This window comes from Lutjanus erythropterus, chromosome 11 (assembly GCF_056507025.1).
Source record: "Lutjanus erythropterus isolate fLutEry1 chromosome 11, fLutEry1.hap2, whole genome shotgun sequence".
NCBI lineage: Eukaryota > Metazoa > Chordata > Actinopteri > Lutjaniformes > Lutjanidae > Lutjanus > Lutjanus erythropterus.
In genome coordinates this window covers 19232660-19249613 of record NC_139327.1, presented here as the reverse complement: position 1 = coordinate 19249613, position 16954 = coordinate 19232660, and the positions used below count along the sequence as shown (strand labels likewise).

Genomic DNA, 16954 nt, shown 5'->3' with positions numbered 1-16954 from the left:
TGATGCAGCTTTTACATTTCTGTCTCCCGCCAGGTAAAATCAAGTACTCAGAGCAGGTGTATGACTCATGTATGGATGCATTTGACTGCCTTCCACTGGCTGCACTCATGAACCAACAGTTTCTGTGTGTCCACGGTGGACTCTCACCTGAAATACACACCTTAGATGACATTAAAAAGGTACTAGCCTGCTTCCCCTGCACCATCAGGTCTGACTTGGTTGTTTTTGTTTGTGCAGTTTCTATAAAAACTATATTTGTTCTTTTTTTGTGTGAAGTTGGATCGGTTCAAGGAGCCACCGGCCTTTGGGCCCATGTGTGACCTGCTGTGGTCTGATCCTCTGGAGGATTTTGGCAACGAGAAAACCCAGGAATATTTCAGCCACAACACAGTGCGAGGCTGCTCCTACTTCTACAGGTGAGCTGTTTGTTCTTCTTCCCTGCAGCAACTCCAGTCCTCTGGACCATCTGGGTTATTAAAACTTGAACTCTGTTGTTGCACATACTGAGATACTTGAGAAAATAACCACAAATTGAAATCCAAAGTCACTACAGCAGTGACTCCCAACCTTTTTTCCTTGGAGCACCCCCCACCCCCCCTTTATTAAAAAAGCTGAGCCTGCTCCCCACACTGAGCACATGCACATGCATACACACCAAAAGTCAGAAGTTAACAATAATAATTGCTTCCATTCTTAGAACCTTAACTTTCGGTCAATTTCTCTTTTCTAGTATAAGCATAACATTTTTTCTTTTAACAGCCCAGCAGAGTCTTTTCTTAATATACAACTCATCCTTACCAAAACATTAACAATGATTCATCACAGGGCTTGAGAGGTCACAGAGGTGTGGCCTACAAAGTAGTCTACTATCTTTGATGATTTTTTTTTTTTAATTTATGTTGATTTTAGTTAACATAAGCAAATCTAATTTTGACAACCTCAGAACAGACAAAGCCTTGCCATTTTAACCCTGTTGATTTTTAGCATTTGTGATTTTAGTGTGACTTTTAGAACCAGTGCATTACAGGACACAGTGCAATGATTTCTCATGCACCTGAATGTCTCAGATAATAGTTGCTAGCTAGCTAACAATGTTAACTAGCTACCTAGCTTCATCATTTTCTTTCAGATTCAACAGCAACCAAATCAAATTGATGAGCTCTGGTTTAGTCAAAACAAATCCTTAATTCACTGTGTTAGATGTGAAAATATCACCTGGGAAGGAGCGAGAGGGATGTCGAGAAGCAGAGGGGAGAAACAGTGTGAACAGCCAGAATATTTTCACATCTAACACAGTGAATTAAGGGTTTATTCTGACCAAACCAGATGTGGGTATTGTTGGCGCAGTGAAAAAATGAGCCACAATGTTTTTGCTGAGTTTTATTTTATTTCTGTCAAGTTTGTACAAAGATAATGATGCTAGCTAGCTAGCTATCATTGCTAACGGTTATCTACAAAACAAACGGTAGGTACTGGAGACGCGCTGATACTGATACCAGCATCAGGTATCGGTCCCATACTGTCCTTGCGTCCTCGTACTCATACTCATAAAACTACTACGATATCCAACACTCCATATCACCTCACGAAAAGTGAACAAAACATCTAAACAAACATCTAAAGAACCAACATGATGCAGAGTTCAAGGAGTTTGCTGAAGCTTACCCTCTTTTTTTGGACACGTCGTCATCATCAGCGAGAGACTCGCTGTCCATCACTGTCCATCATCCACTAATGACCGCACATTGGAAACTGTCCGTAAAACTCCATGTAAGTCCATATAAAACTGAAATAAATGCACAGAGTGCAGCTGTAGACCGCAGCCAGCCGCTGTCCAATCAGTCCTGGCGGGTTAAACTTGTTGAATGTCTCGGCAAATTAATCCGAAGACGAAGAAAAAACACCGCCGCTCCTTTCTTCGTAATAATCCGCTACAACTTCTCTCTGTGAACTTATTCTTCACTAAAACGACCTGACAGCTCAGGACACGCAACTTCACTCTTTGAGGTTCACAGCGGGGTCAACAAAACTGATGCACACATGGCACCACACTCATACCTGTCCCCCCCTAAACAATGACAGGTAGGAACTAATGAGCTCTTAGACAAGAGAGACATGAAGAAGAAACTATAAGTACTACACATGTAAATGTTAAATTAAAATACTAGGTAAAATGCTGTAAATTATATGAAATAATTATCATATATAAAACCATTTATAATAGTAAACTTGATTCTGTAATCCATAATAATGTTGTGAAATTATTATACTGAAATATACACAGTAAACTGCACAGCTTAATAAGAAACACAAAAGCAGGAAAGTAACTTACTACAAATAACCTAAAAATGTAATGTGTTAACTATGGTTACACTTGTAGCACGAAACAGCAACAGTGATTTGTTACATTTAGTAAGTGATCATCTAATGAAAATAAAACATTTTTTAAAAGTTAAAAAGTTAAAAAAAAGAACCCATGTTGGTTGAACATGATCTCGTTACACCTTTTCTGCTTCATTCATGTTGTTTTTAAGAGAAAGAGGAAGACGGGAGGAAGGTATTGACATGCATCAGAGGACAACGCCCGAAATCATCAGTGCTGATGAGATCTAATTTAATCTTTCAAGAGACTTGCTGGAGCACAGGGTGAAGTTTGACTGTTACACAGAAGCCTTGCAACTGAACTATTTTTAATATCAAAAATAGATGTTAAGATTGTAAATTATTAATAGATATCAAACATTTTTGCTACCTGAGCAAAACCAACATGAACAAACCAAACAATAGACACACTTAACAGCCCATAATGAGAATAAAGAGACTGAACTGACTAATTCAGTGGATAAATAGGTAAACACATGCTTAAAGCCTATAGACAGTGTCTGTGTCTGTGAGTACATGGGTCATATTGCCTTGTGTTTAACAACAGTCAGTTGTTATAAGAGCTTGTCTTTTTGACTCACAGAACAGATTGTTACAGACAAAGGATTAGCTAGGTGAACCTGGAGTCAAATAAAAATAGAGGCAGAGAGGGAGAGGAATAAAATCTAAAACATAACGGCAAGGCAAATTGGGAATGGGGTTGTTATGCAACTCTTCAACCTCCGTGACAGAGCATGTAAAAGAAGGAGGAGTGAGCACTGTCCCCTTATTGTTGTGAGATGGAAGAAGAAGCTGTGGAAGTAGGTGGTGGTGAGGAGAGGAGATTAGGTGGCAGTTGTGGTGAGAGTTTTCTTAATGAAGGTTCAGAGATCAGTACAGACCGAGGCGTGGGAGCTGCAGTTCGGCTCACATCACAAAAAGTAAAGCTAGGGAGATTTATTCCTCCACCGAGGAGGAAATGACATTCTGCACAGTCAGTGCAGAATAACTGCAGTTCACATTCATGTTATAATTCAAAGAGACGTGTCAAATGATATCAGATGTAATAGTTCCCCTGTTAACAACAGACCTTGTTACTTTGAGACCAAACTTGTAAAACCATCCTGACCTTCTGTCCTTTTTTTTTTTTCCAAAGAATGACAGGTTCGGGATTTTTGAATGAGCTATTTGTCAAAGTCATTGTTACGCAATTCAAAAACAAGTCTCAAGTCTTTGCACTCAAGTCCCAAGTCCTAAACTCTGAGTTTTGAGTCCAGAAGAAATCATAATGTAACTTTGACTTAATGTTAGCTAAGCATTAGCTCGCTAACTATGTTCATTTTAGCCTCTACTTACCATTCTTTGCGTAATTTCAACTATCAAAAGAAGTTTGTATTTGCGTTTTGAATTTTGCATACAGCATCTTGTTTTTTGTTGACCACCTCGTAGTTTCTTTATGCAAACGAAACTGTCTTTCATATCAGTTTTTCTAACTGGATCTCAGTAAAATAACATTAGTCATTTGTGAGTCTTTCTTTGCAACCTGATTGGATGCTGTCAAACTGATTCAAACAAAGTGCATCTGGGGAAAATAAGTGCGGACTTGCTAAGAATGAGTTAGTTATTCAGGAAATTAACAAAAAATAACAAATTCAATCCACTTGTTTAAATAACTTGGTGCTTGGTGTATTTTTAATGTTTTTAAATCAAAAGGCTGAAGTCAAAGTGAAGTGTTTTTTCATTTTGTCAAGTCAAGTCTAAAGTCATCAAATTTGTGTTTCGAGTTGGTTAAGTCCACACCACTGGTATTAATTTATTTTTTGTTTCAAGTTGTCAGATTTCTATTCCAGAAATCTGCTTGTAGAGACACAAAGTTTTTCTTATATTTTTTTATATTCTAACAAAGTTGTGTTATCTTTGCGCGATGCCACCTCAAGCAAGGATTTGAAAACTCTGCTTGGGACACCTTTGCAACAGAAAAAGCAACAAATGTCTGAAATCTTGAAGCTGATCTCATTACCACCCTGAGATGCACTGAAAGCACTGAAAAATACAGTTTGTTCTCATCTCAGGTCATTAAGTCCTGACATCTTTGTCACACCCTGCTCATACTGATGCACAAGGTACCGTTTACTGTCTGTATGAGATCCGGCTAGACAGCCTTTTAACACCTGGTTAACCTTGTGAAATGGTCACAGTTTAGTTAGATGGTAGGCACTAAAACTACTGGGTTACCTTTAGGAAAAGATTATATTTTGGGTCATAATGTACATATGATGTAAGTCACACACATAACATTATGTAACTTAAAACTAGATAATGTCAGTAGGTGATGTGAGGGGGGGTGAGGGGGATGTCATACCCCTTGTTAGCAAAGTGACCAAATTGTATCACCCTTGTTAATCTGCTGTCCCCACTGTCCATCCCCTATAAACAGAGACAATGCAGGGGCAGAGGGGCTGATTACTTGAATATGATAGTCAAGTGTGCCTGACTTATTGATCCTTTGTCTGACTGAGGTTTGTACATGTTAGAATCTCTGGCCCTGACCATGGTTCTGAAATATCAACAGCCTAACTGTGCCATGGACTGATAAATCCAGGGCGCTGTCCATGGTGCTGAAGTAGCAGACAGATTTGTAATCACCCCTCTGTCCATTCTGTCTTAAAAATACATAAACAAAATAATTGTTGATGAGTTAGTTGTGGGTGAACCAAGGGAACCAGGTCCACCACCACCATCTTGTGCTTCTGTATAAAATGCAGAGGGGTGTGACAAAGTGTTGGTATTTGAAGACCTGGAATGAGTATGGTCCGGAAACTACAATCAATCTAAGAAATTATAGCGTATTATTCTTTGGAAAATGGTCACCTTAGTTCACCATATTGAGATAAAAAAAAGCATCTGACACATGATTAACACTGATGGTGCCTTGGTAGAGTTAACCAGCACCCTTGGAGAGAATCTGACACAGTAGAAAGAAGCAGGTGACGGGTCTTAACTTCCCCTTTCGCTCCTGTTAAATGGTCACTGATAAGAAAACATCTATTCACAGTGAGAGAGGAGCTTAGTGAGGATTATTCTGTGGATGTGTGGAGGATGCTGCTATAATAGTCATCTATCTCCCCATGGCTTTGTTCTGCCTTCACTCTCAAACTTACCTCTCCATCATTATGACTCTTGCCAACTATACAGTATGTATGCAGCACAGAGAAAACCACATACTCCTGGGGGATTTTGGGAAACACAAGAAAATCTCTATCTGAAATAGAAGTAGGTATAAGCAGGTTGAGAAGAAAGAGGGTACATTAAAATCCAATCAAATATAGTGCTGTTATTTGACTTAAAGCTACACGCTGACAATGACTGATTGTAGCAATACATGAAGTGCAAACACACACTGATGGTGTGTGTATGTATTGGTGGCAATATTTGACTCCATAAAATCAATACAGAGCATTTTTCACAAGTACCCGGCCAATTGCTCCTCAGAGCTCAGAATGTCTGACATGGATTTTCTACAGTAAATGCCATTCATGCCTATTCCCTGTTCCATGATATTAAAGGGACAGTTCACCCCAAAGTCAAAAATACATATTTTTGTTCTTAACCTGTATTGCTATCTAAATTATTTTGGTACATGTACTCATGGATGAGAGGTTACAGGTCAGCTAAGGAGGACACCATCAATGTTTACAAGCTCGAGTTTCTTGTCCCTGAAGAGATGCATTCTTCCTTCTGTGCGGCGATAAGATGGCAGGGTATGGTTCAGTAGAAGTTTATGAGACAAAGATTGTCACATTCTGTACAGATTGTAAAGCTCCATAAGGCGAATTGTGATTTATAATATTGGGTTGTATAAATACAATTTGACTTGACTTGTCTTTAAAGAAAATACTTGAGCACTGGGACTGATCCAGTCCAGTATTGACATAATTCACTCAATGGATATCGAACTGACATCTTAAATCCACATACTGATCCAGAGTCCATGGTAGTTTTTATGAATTATAAATATGTGACAATGGTATTTTAAGCCCTTAACCAAGATACTGTAGCACAAATTAATGAATTAATCAATTGGGAAGTAAACAGTTCTACAAACAAATCCAGTAGTCCAGATTTTTTTTTTTTTTGTCTTCCAGAATTCTAAAATTGAGACGTACAGGTGGAGCTTGCACAAGACAATGAACCTGCCATAATGTAACATGAGACAGTCTCTAAATGAGCAAGCTACAATATCAACAGCTGGCCAACTCAACATGTCCTTAGTTTGGAGATATTTTAGTCTTGAAACACAGAAAAGCAAGACAGTAATTTGTAATATGTGTCAATTATCAGTAGTTAACCAAATTCAGGTATTGGAGTCTGATTGGAACTGAAAAAAGTGGATTGGTGCATCTCTAAACAGTTCCTACACAAAACTGCTCTCAGCAAGGTCTGTGATTATCTGGAGTCATAATTCCTGGAAAGAGACATTGCTGTTGACTTTTTAAAATGTATTTTTGGCGCCTGGATGACAACAAGCCAAGTGTCATCTAGTTATATTCAAGAGAGGGCAGACGTCTCAAACATATATCTCCAGGCCTCTTCAGTTTTTTAGAAGGGCCTGATTAGAAAAAAGTAAAGCACCGAGGAACCGGACATTTACATTTCCACTGTCTGACCTGTAAAGTTAGAATTTACAGTAAGTGCGAAACACAAAAGTACATGATATACTTGTTATTTTGATAAATACAGTGCATTGCATTTAACCTCTTTTTTCATTCAGTTTTTTCTCTGTTAATCCCCTCTTAAAACCCTCTAACAGAATAAGTGTCTTTGTGCTGAACAACAGACATAACCAAAGAATAGGCTCATTAGCCTACAAATAAAACGATGATCTTCTAACATACTTAGTATGTTAGTATATTATTCAAATACTTGCTGCACCTGGAATAAGTCTGATCGAGATGGTAAGAGGGAGAATATGTATTTTTGATTTTGGGATGTACTGTCTCTTTAAAGCATAGGTTTTGGTAAGAACAATCAAATGGATGCATTAAAGAAGACTGATTCCCACATGTCAGATTACAAAATTTTCATGCCCCCTTTTCTGATGACATCATGAGGCCGTAGATAAATCTGAAACAAATGCTCTTGTATTTTATTGAAGTTTTGCATATATATTATATATCTTGTTTACATGGAGGGGAAGCACAACTACAGACTTTTCTTATCTATTTCAACAATGTAATGTAGAAGTAACGTGAGGCTTGTAATGCTTTAAAACATAAGGGTTTGTATTAAGGCTATTGTTACATAACACCGGCTACTCTCTGCTCTATGGGTAAAGTCTTGTTACATTTCGCTCTTAACCTTGCCTGTAATGCCCCCGACTCACCAAGTCTAATCTTGTGCGGTAATTATAAAAATGTGATTCTGCTCAGTGATTAGGAACGTGGTTTTTATATCGTGGGGACATGAATGTGATGACCACCAGCCTGGCAGATGGATTTTCTTAAGGGGAAGAAAAAAAAAAACCTCCCAGTTTCACACTCACAACACAGCACTTCCATCTCTCTCTCTTTCTCTGTCTCTTTCGCTCATACTCACTTGTCAGATTTCTCGCGCTCTCACTCACAGGCTCACCGACACATAATTGTGTGTTTTCACAAAGGAGGGAGAAGGAATGTGAGCCGCAGGCGAGCGATGTGTGTGTGTGTATGTGCTGTGTTCCCTCATGCTAATCAATAGATACCGTTGGAGTGGACAAAAAAATAATTAGTACATAGTGTACTATACATTGGCATCTTAATTATTTTATTATTATTACATGTCATGTGTGTCACAGTGCAGTGAGACAAAAATAATGCTTTGCAGTTGTGACAAACAATCTTTAACAAGTGTGATGCAAAAATTGCCCTTATTTTTAAGTTAGAAATGCATTGTGGATGTGTTTTTAATAGAAACGGTTATATAACATTTTTGAGACCATATTTTTGCAGTTCTATTAGGGTGCACTGTCGGCCATAGCGGAAGAAGTTACAGCATATTCATGTTAGTGTGTAACGCAGCTATTCCTGTCATTTATATAGTGGCCACAACGGGAATGTCGGCCATGTGACCTAGATATATGAGGATGGCACAGTTTCACCAGGTGCTCAGGGCACAGCAGTCTCCTTGTTTTTCTTCCGGCACAAACCTTTGAGCACTTAAATATTTTAAACACTTCTGAAAGTTTGATGGCTCCATGGATGGCAGCGACTGTAAGAAAGTGCCGGAAGAGAGGATTGTTGCTGGGGAGGATGCACTGTATGTGATCTGTAAAAGGGAAAAGGAAATGCTGTTGAAACAAGAGTCGAGTCAGAAAAGTAATCAACACTTTTCATAAGTGATTAATCATTCATGAATAAAAAAAAAAATGCTCTTCAGCTTCTCAAATTTACTGCTTTGCTGTAGTTTATCACTGTACATGAAATATCCAGGGTCTAATACTGTTGTTACCTGACTGACACTAGATTTCTGGGGCTGATACCAGGAATGATGTTTAGGGAGTAAAAAATATTCTAATAACAATATCAGCCAATATATTTTATTCAGAGTATAATATACAGAATATAGAATATATACATAAACACACATTTTTTGCAATGATCCCTGAAAATTGGTTAACACTTTTGCAGGATATTTTACACTATAATAAATATTACTGTCAATTTTTAATAACTATTAATAATATATTTTTTTTTTAAAACACAAATGGAGCAAAATATATGTATATTAGGGCTGTCCCAAATAGACATTTTTGGGCTTCGAAGCTTCGGCAGCAATTATTCTATTCTAATTTTTTTTTCAAAGCTAAGCTAATAATCACTGTGACAATACATATGTATATTTGTGATAGAGATATGCATAGAAATTTTTGAATATTAATTTTTTTCATTTGATTACCATGGTAGCGAACAAAGCTTTGGAGCATTCAGTACAGCTCTAATGTATACATTGAACCTGAATTAAGAAAAGGAGAAATGATCAAATATACATAAACTACTGTCTAAAGCTAACATATATCTATGCCGGTACTGATGTGGACCAATATAGCTGTAACTGGCTAATATCACCTTGAACTCTGGGACATTGTGATGGACATTTTCACCATTGTCTGTCATTTTGTCTGTCAGCTAAAAAACATAAAGGATGAATAAAAAATGACATGCCGATTCACTGATAACAAAAATAATGCAGCCCTGGAAGTGACATTTTAATATGATGCTGTCAAAGACAGCAGATACTGGTATTAATTAGGTTTATGCAGTCTGTGCAAATACAGTATGTCTATCTTTGTTTTTCTCTGTCAGTCTATGAAATTGGATTGCACAGCGTAAGTACAGTTAATATGGATCATTGCAAATAGTAATTAAAGACTGAAATGATAAAAAAAAAAAAAAGTTTTTCAATTTCTAAATGTTTGCACAGAACTTCTAAACAAGCAAATTATCAGAAATTAGTCCTGCTGAAATCATTTAGGGAAAACAAAACCAGTGAGAAAACCTCCTTGTACTGCATTCATTGTCAAACTGCTCACTGTCAGTCTTTCAAATGAAGTGCTACCTTTATCATTAAAAACTGTCTTATGTTTAAACATGCATATAATTAGATAATTAACATAGAATAGTAAAAAAGAAGTGTTTCATGTTTGAGATTTATTAATTAATTAATTTATTTATTTATTTAGAATTATTTGGTGGTAGAATACTAGTACATGATTGTACATTAGTTGCTTTTAACAATAAAAAAAAGTATAAATATCTGAGATCTTGACCCTGGGATTATTTCTAGATCAAAACCAAATTTTGTGGCGTCACCCACCCCCATTGAGCACGATTATGACTGGACAATCATTCAAGTCATAATTATCAAAGTTTTTAAAGAAGAAATTACTTTGATAGTTAATTTAATTAGATTAAATACCAATCTAGAAAACTTAATTTGTAAACAGGTTGATACTTGCAGCTGTATACAACAGCTGGAAGAAATAAAGGAGTCACAAAGGACTTTTCTATGCTCATGCTGACCCACAGGGACGTGACAGATTGAGGAGCTGCTGAATTGAGGGCATTAATTGCTGCATTTTAAAAAGAGCTAATCACACTGTAATCCCTTTTGTTTTTAACTCAGGGGACAGTTTGAGGGGACGGTACAGTTTCTGAATGACATGACACAACCTTCTAGGTATTACATAATAACTGTGGTGAGAGCTGTTAAATGGTAGGCTACATTCACACTGCAGCTGAAGGTGTCCCAGTTCTGATTATTTGTCCCTCTTGTGTGACACAGGTTTGATGTTTCCTGTCCACTGTGCAATCTTATTTTTTCATTTATTTCTGTGGAAACGAAGTCTGGACATTAATCTGCTTCTCAGGTGATGCATAGCTGTGCAACACTAGTCCAAACTGTCACATAGAAGTCATGTGGTTGTCTTTCTCCATGGGACAGCTCATTGCCCATCTGGCCAGAAAAACATGGAGGACAGCTTCGGCAAGCAGCCAGTAGAGCAATAACAATACCACAGTTTTAACAGTCTTTGGAAAATGGTTTCGTTACACGAGACACTGGAGAGGTTGTACAATTAAGTCCTTGTTTGAAGCAGGTACATAATATAGCCCCTTTTGAAGATAGAGGCCCAGTCACACTAATATTTTTACTGGTCACTTTTGAAAATTAATCTGAAGCAAATCATCAACGACTGCTAGGCTAAAATCAAGTCTTACCTACGAGCATGATACTAGTTACATGATATTCAATTAAATGGAATTGTAATCTGTTACACTTACTGAGAGAAAATAAGTAATTTAATTACAGTTGCTGTTCAAAATGTTAGTGATTACAAAGAGTTTACATGCAAATATTCTTTTATAAGTTATAATAACTTTAATTAATTCACAAATACTGTAATAGAAATATAGGTACTGGACATAAAAAAATATCTGCAGCATAACAGTATAATTTAGCAGCCAGCAGTCACAAATCAAAAACATACATCAGTGGTCGCCAGCGTCTCAATGGGCAGTAAATCCTTTGACAAGAGCTGCTGTGTTCCCCAAACTGTCAACAGCACAAACAAAAATCTGCTGTTCTGGCTGACAAAATGACCGATAAACGGAGCTGTGAAATCAAGGCAGCAGTGGAAAAGGTGGGGCAAACTAAACTAATAAAGCTGTCCTGACGTAACATAATCAGACTGCTTAAGCAGGCGTTTTCAGCAGTAACAGGACAACAGCGGGAGCAACGACAGCTTAAACAGACTGCCTTATTGAAAAGGATTTGTCAGATATACAGTCCATAGGTAGCAGCTACCTAATGCCAGATGTGTGTGTTTCAGCGCCCTCAGCTGCTGTCTGAGCCAGCTTATAGGCTTCACTCCCTTCCAGTTATTTTCCTGTCAGGTTAGAGCTGGGGGCAGGAAGCTCTGACTGCCGCTCACGGTATTAGTGTGTTAGTTTGTCTTTTTACTGCAACAGGTAGCTGTTGGATTGGTTTTTCACACGCTTGCATCATCCTCAGCAAGGCTTTCATAATGAGTGATAAATCTTTGTTCATTCTCTGGTGTGGTGAAACTGTATTTGAAATTACTTAAATGTAGCTCTGTAGTGTGATGGAAAAATATTAAGATTGTGTGCTCAACCGAATTGATTTGTACTCGGGCATACCTTATTGCTGGCCCTGCTCTTTATTTTAGAGAATATCAAAAGCATTTTCAGTTATGTCTCTAAATCCATTTTTTATCTGTTCTTTTCCAGTTACCCAGCTGTGTGTGAGTTCCTACAGAGCAATAACCTATTATCAATCATCCGGGCACATGAAGCACAAGATGCAGGGTATGTTATCCCAACACATATACCCCAACAAACAATTAAAGACAAATACTTACATATATAATGACCAGATCTCCCTTTTCTTTGTCTTTACCTGACCGCCATGAAGTTACCGGATGTACCGTAAAAGTCAGACCACTGGATTTCCATCCCTCATCACCATCTTCTCAGCACCAAACTACCTGGATGTTTACAACAACAAAGGTCAGAAAATCTGATTTGATTTTGTTTGCAGTTGCTGTCATTTGTTCCTGCCTGCATCTGTACCGTATTTGTTTTCTAAACCACAGAAATGGGCTAAATGGATTTTAGTGAATGATAGGAAATTTCCTTTAAATTTTTAAATTTAAATTCCTTATTATTTCCATATATCAAATTATTTCTATTGCTATGTAAAGGATGAGATACTGTATGAGATAATCATCAATAATCAGTGTATCACCTACTGTAGAAGGCTGTTGGTACGCTAAGCAATGTACTGCTGTGGACAGGGTCAGTAACAAAAGGTACTTTATCCACCTAAAAAATGTCCACCTCAAAAATCAATATCACTTTAAGTGTAGGCTTTGAATATTTTCACTGCTTTGCTTTGCTGTCAAACGGTCTTTTCTGACAGGAAAACGCTGTTATATAAGCCAAATATCACTCTCTCCAAGCCAACCAAACTCCATAGGCAAAATTAGTCATTTATCTTGCAGAAAATGGGACTTGCTTGTCTACCATAAACTTGATCTGTTAGATTCTTTATGTTATTGTGTGACATCCATGTTTTAAAAGGGTAGTTTGGATTCACCAGAATGACACAATAACACAGACAAACTCACTGATAGAAGCAGCGGTAGACCAGCAACTCCCGTGTTCTGCAAGGTAAAATTTCTGATTACACCTATGTAGTTTGGTTGGTTTTGGAATGAGTGATGTTTGGTTTAAATAACAGTGGTTTCCTGACAGAAAAGGCTGTCTGACAACAAAACAAAGTGGTAAAACATTTTCTAAATATAGCAACACTTAAAGTGATCATTTTTTTTATGTAGACCATTTTTAAGTGACGAAAATACATTTTGCAGCTGACCTACTTACCCATCGGTGCATTACTGACTATAGCTCGTACAACCCCACTTTTAATCAATACTATCCCTTTAAATTAAATGTTACAACAGTAAACAGTAAAACATGGTCTTGAGAAAGAGGTACCCCATTTCCAGTGTTCCTGTAACACCTAAACCTCTGGAATTTTAACAGCATCTGGGTTAGATTGAATAAAAAACACTTTACATCTGGCAAAATGACTATCATGGCCTCTTTCGACTTATCTTTAAAAATGTTTTCAGCCCACAGACTGGAGTGTATGGGTTAATGTAGCTGCATTTAGCTTGTGAACAGGCATAAGAATGCATCAGGGAGCCCCCGTTTGTTTGTGTTCTCAGATCTGTGCCTTGGTTGCTATGGGCTATGGGAGATGGGGAGCGTGGGAGGGACTGTCGGCATCGCTGACTATCTCCATGTGGCTTTATCCCTCTTGATGTAACAGTGTCAGCAATCCCTGGCCTCAGCTAGGCCATCTAGTGGCTGAGCGTCTCATTTCACGCTCTGTCTCCGTTCTCACACATACTGCATGTACAAAGGAGGCTGCTTGGTAACATCACAGAACACTGAGTACATTTGAGGAGAGCACACACACACACACACACACACAACATTGTTGTGCATATGGCGATGATGGTATGCAATGAAAAACTCCTACACAGTGCACACCATTCGACAAAATTACAGTTTCTGTCTGCCATTGTCCCGAATGTTTGTTATGCAAGTATAGATTTCCAAACCACATTACGACTTTCCCTTTACGTCAATGTTATTAAAGAAACATCAGGTGCTATTAAACATCTCCTACAGAAGCATAAAACATTTTGAGCTGACTATTAACTAAAACTGTACCTACTTTGGTCATTCAGAGTGTAAATGTAGCTGCAACAGAGACTTATTTAAAGGGGTAATATGTAACATTTCCATATAAATATGTATAAAAATGGCAAGACCTTCGTTATATATTTTGTTGAGTTGTGTTCTTACATTATCCCAAATGTTTCCAACCATGTTCAAACCCAGTGAAATGTTTAATGTTATTTGAGTCCAGGAAAACACAATAAATCAGAGGGTGAGGAAGGAAGGTGGCAAACTAGAACTGTAAATATTAATTGATTCACTAACAAAGACTACACCAACAAAGATATGCAATTGAACAACTTGTTTATTTATAATAAAACTCTGAAGTCACTGGGTTATCATCAGCAAACTACAAAGTTAAATAAATGATTCTTGTAGTAGTTTAGTTTTTATTAGTATTATTAACTTTTTTGTTATTGTTTGTTTTGGCTCTCTGGACCTCTAATCCATGAGTTTATCAAATACAATTATCCATAATAGTCTGGACAAGGGGATCTAGAATGGCGTATTATTAACTAGCCTGCTGAGCAGAGCACTTTATATTATATGATAATACTCAATATTTAGTTTCTGTATGTATGTCAAAAATTATATGTTATACAACATAAAGTGTACAATCAGTGTGTCACCTGGCTATAAGATTACTGTCTCTCTCCTGCCTCTCCAACAGCTGCTGTACTGAAATATGAAAATAATGTCATGAACATCCGACAGTTCAACTGCTCACCCCATCCCTACTGGCTGCCCAACTTCATGGATGTCTTCACCTGGTCTCTGCCGTTTGTTGGAGAGAAAGGTATTAAGTCTTCTGATATCTGTCAGGTGTTTTAAGTACAACACCACATCTTAATCCGTTATTTTCATTGCTTTTTGCTCTATGACCAAACCTTTTTCCTACAGTAACAGAAATGCTGGTGAATGTGCTGAGCATCTGCTCTGACGATGAACTCATGAATGATGAAGATGAGATCTTTGATGGTAAGAGGTTTTGTGAATAATCATTTAATGATTCATTATTTGTGTTTATCATGAGTGCGTCTTGGGTTCAGTTCAGTCTCCACACACTAAACTGGGTCTTTGATGGAATGAGATTTGCACACTTAAGCTGTTCACATCTGAACTTGTCACACTGAAGATTTTTGGCTTTGTTTGTTTGTTTGTGCCAAATTTATTTGAAAGTTTAGTTTTTTTCAGGCATGGTAAAAAAAAAAAATCAAGCATCAAATGATTCTTTTTTTCATGTGTTTTTATGATGGCATCGCCTTTAAATGCTGCCTTAAAGTGGCAATCTCAAAGATTTCAAAGATCTCAAAGTCCTGCATGATTTGGTTATTGGTGGTAAAACAAAATGTGGTTGAATACTGAGGGCAGCAGAAAGACTATTGTAATTTTAATAAGGAAGTCAAGAAATAATTCCCCATTCCTTTCCACATAATTCTGTGAGCAACCGTGATCTGATTTTATGCTGCAAGCTGCATAAGTCTATGGGAACAGAGAAAGGAGTTGTTACCTCGCTTATAAGTTGGAGATGTGCAGCCTGTTGTTCTTCATCTGACAGCTCACTGTGGCTTGATGAACAATAGCGGTAAGAGCTAAATTCACTGACAAACACATGGCATTTCCTGTAAGTACTTCATAATAAAAGTCAGCACTGTTATTGCCAGTTACATATTGTTAATGTGAAAATCTTTGAGAGTGCCACTTTAAATTCAGCTTTGTTATAATATATAAAATAGGTTATAATTCAATATTGATATGTTAACTATGTAAAACTAAAACAGTAGTTTAAATATTTGAGCTTTATTGCATCACAAAACATACCAGCGTTTCTTACAGCAGATAAATCTAATCCAGACTAATAAACACAGTTTCTGATTCACTACATACTGTACAGGCTATGATGGTATGACTCTGTAGTAAAGAGTCACATGGGCAGGTAATTACAGTATCTAATGCATTACAATGGTCATATGTTACCTTTTTTGTAGTGTGATTACATAGTCCTGTTAGATCTAATCCATTACTCCCCAAGCCTGGTCACAGAATAGCATAAGTAGTTTCTTATGCATTGTACAGGCTTGTGAGGACAGCATCAATTTGATCAGAGAAGCCAGTACATGACAGTATGTATATATTGTATTATTAATAATATATATTTCTCTTTAGCCAATGCAGCTGCAGCACGCAAGGAGGTGATCAAAAACAAGATCCGTGCTATTGGAAAAATGGCCAAAATGTTCTCAGTGCTCAGGTAGACTTTATGTTTGTGTGTGAGAATTTAAATTGGAGTGTATGTTTTCAAATCTTGAAACTTTTGTGTAGAGTCAATGCATGTCAGGTTTGCACACATTTATATGTGGCTCTTGATTTGGTGTTAAAGTGAGGGCATTAAGTATTTTTTCCGGTTTGATCAGGGTTCAGTGAAGTTTTCTGACCTGTTTGTCTGTGTCTGTGGCTCCTGCAGAGAGGAGAGTGAAAATGTGTTGACGCTTAAGGGCCTGACGCCCACTGGCATGCTGCCGAGCGGGGTTCTCTCTGGAGGCAGACAGACACTGCAGAGTGGTGAGTATGAGGCGCCGCATAAGCCTTTTCTCTACCCTTTACTCCATCTTGTTTGTTTCATTTCTTCATCACCATTCTCAGTCCTACCATCGGTCTCACCTCTCTCTGTCTCTCTCTCCTCTCTGACTTTAATATAGAGCAGCAAATAAGCTTTGTTTTTCAGCCTCTTAGAGATGCTCTTATCACATTTAAGCAGTGGAAGAAAAAACTAATTATGTTACAGACCC

At 37.5% G+C, this 16954-nt stretch overlaps 1 protein-coding gene across 2 annotated transcripts in view; it reads left to right on the top strand.

The window, feature by feature from the left end:
• Positions 1-16954, top strand: part of ppp3ca (protein phosphatase 3, catalytic subunit, alpha isozyme) — a 44688-nt gene that overhangs the window by 19742 nt on the left and 7992 nt on the right. For both annotated transcript variants that reach the window (XM_084731164.1, XM_084731163.1), the window contains exons 5-12: positions 34-179; positions 277-416; positions 12144-12221; positions 12328-12422; positions 14836-14961; positions 15066-15143; positions 16332-16416; positions 16630-16727. In XM_084731164.1, the coding sequence (XP_084587290.1) occupies positions 34-179; positions 277-416; positions 12144-12221; positions 12328-12422; positions 14836-14961; positions 15066-15143; positions 16332-16416; positions 16630-16727 (846 nt within the window). The remainder of the gene's footprint in view (positions 1-33; positions 180-276; positions 417-12143; positions 12222-12327; positions 12423-14835; positions 14962-15065; positions 15144-16331; positions 16417-16629; positions 16728-16954) is intronic.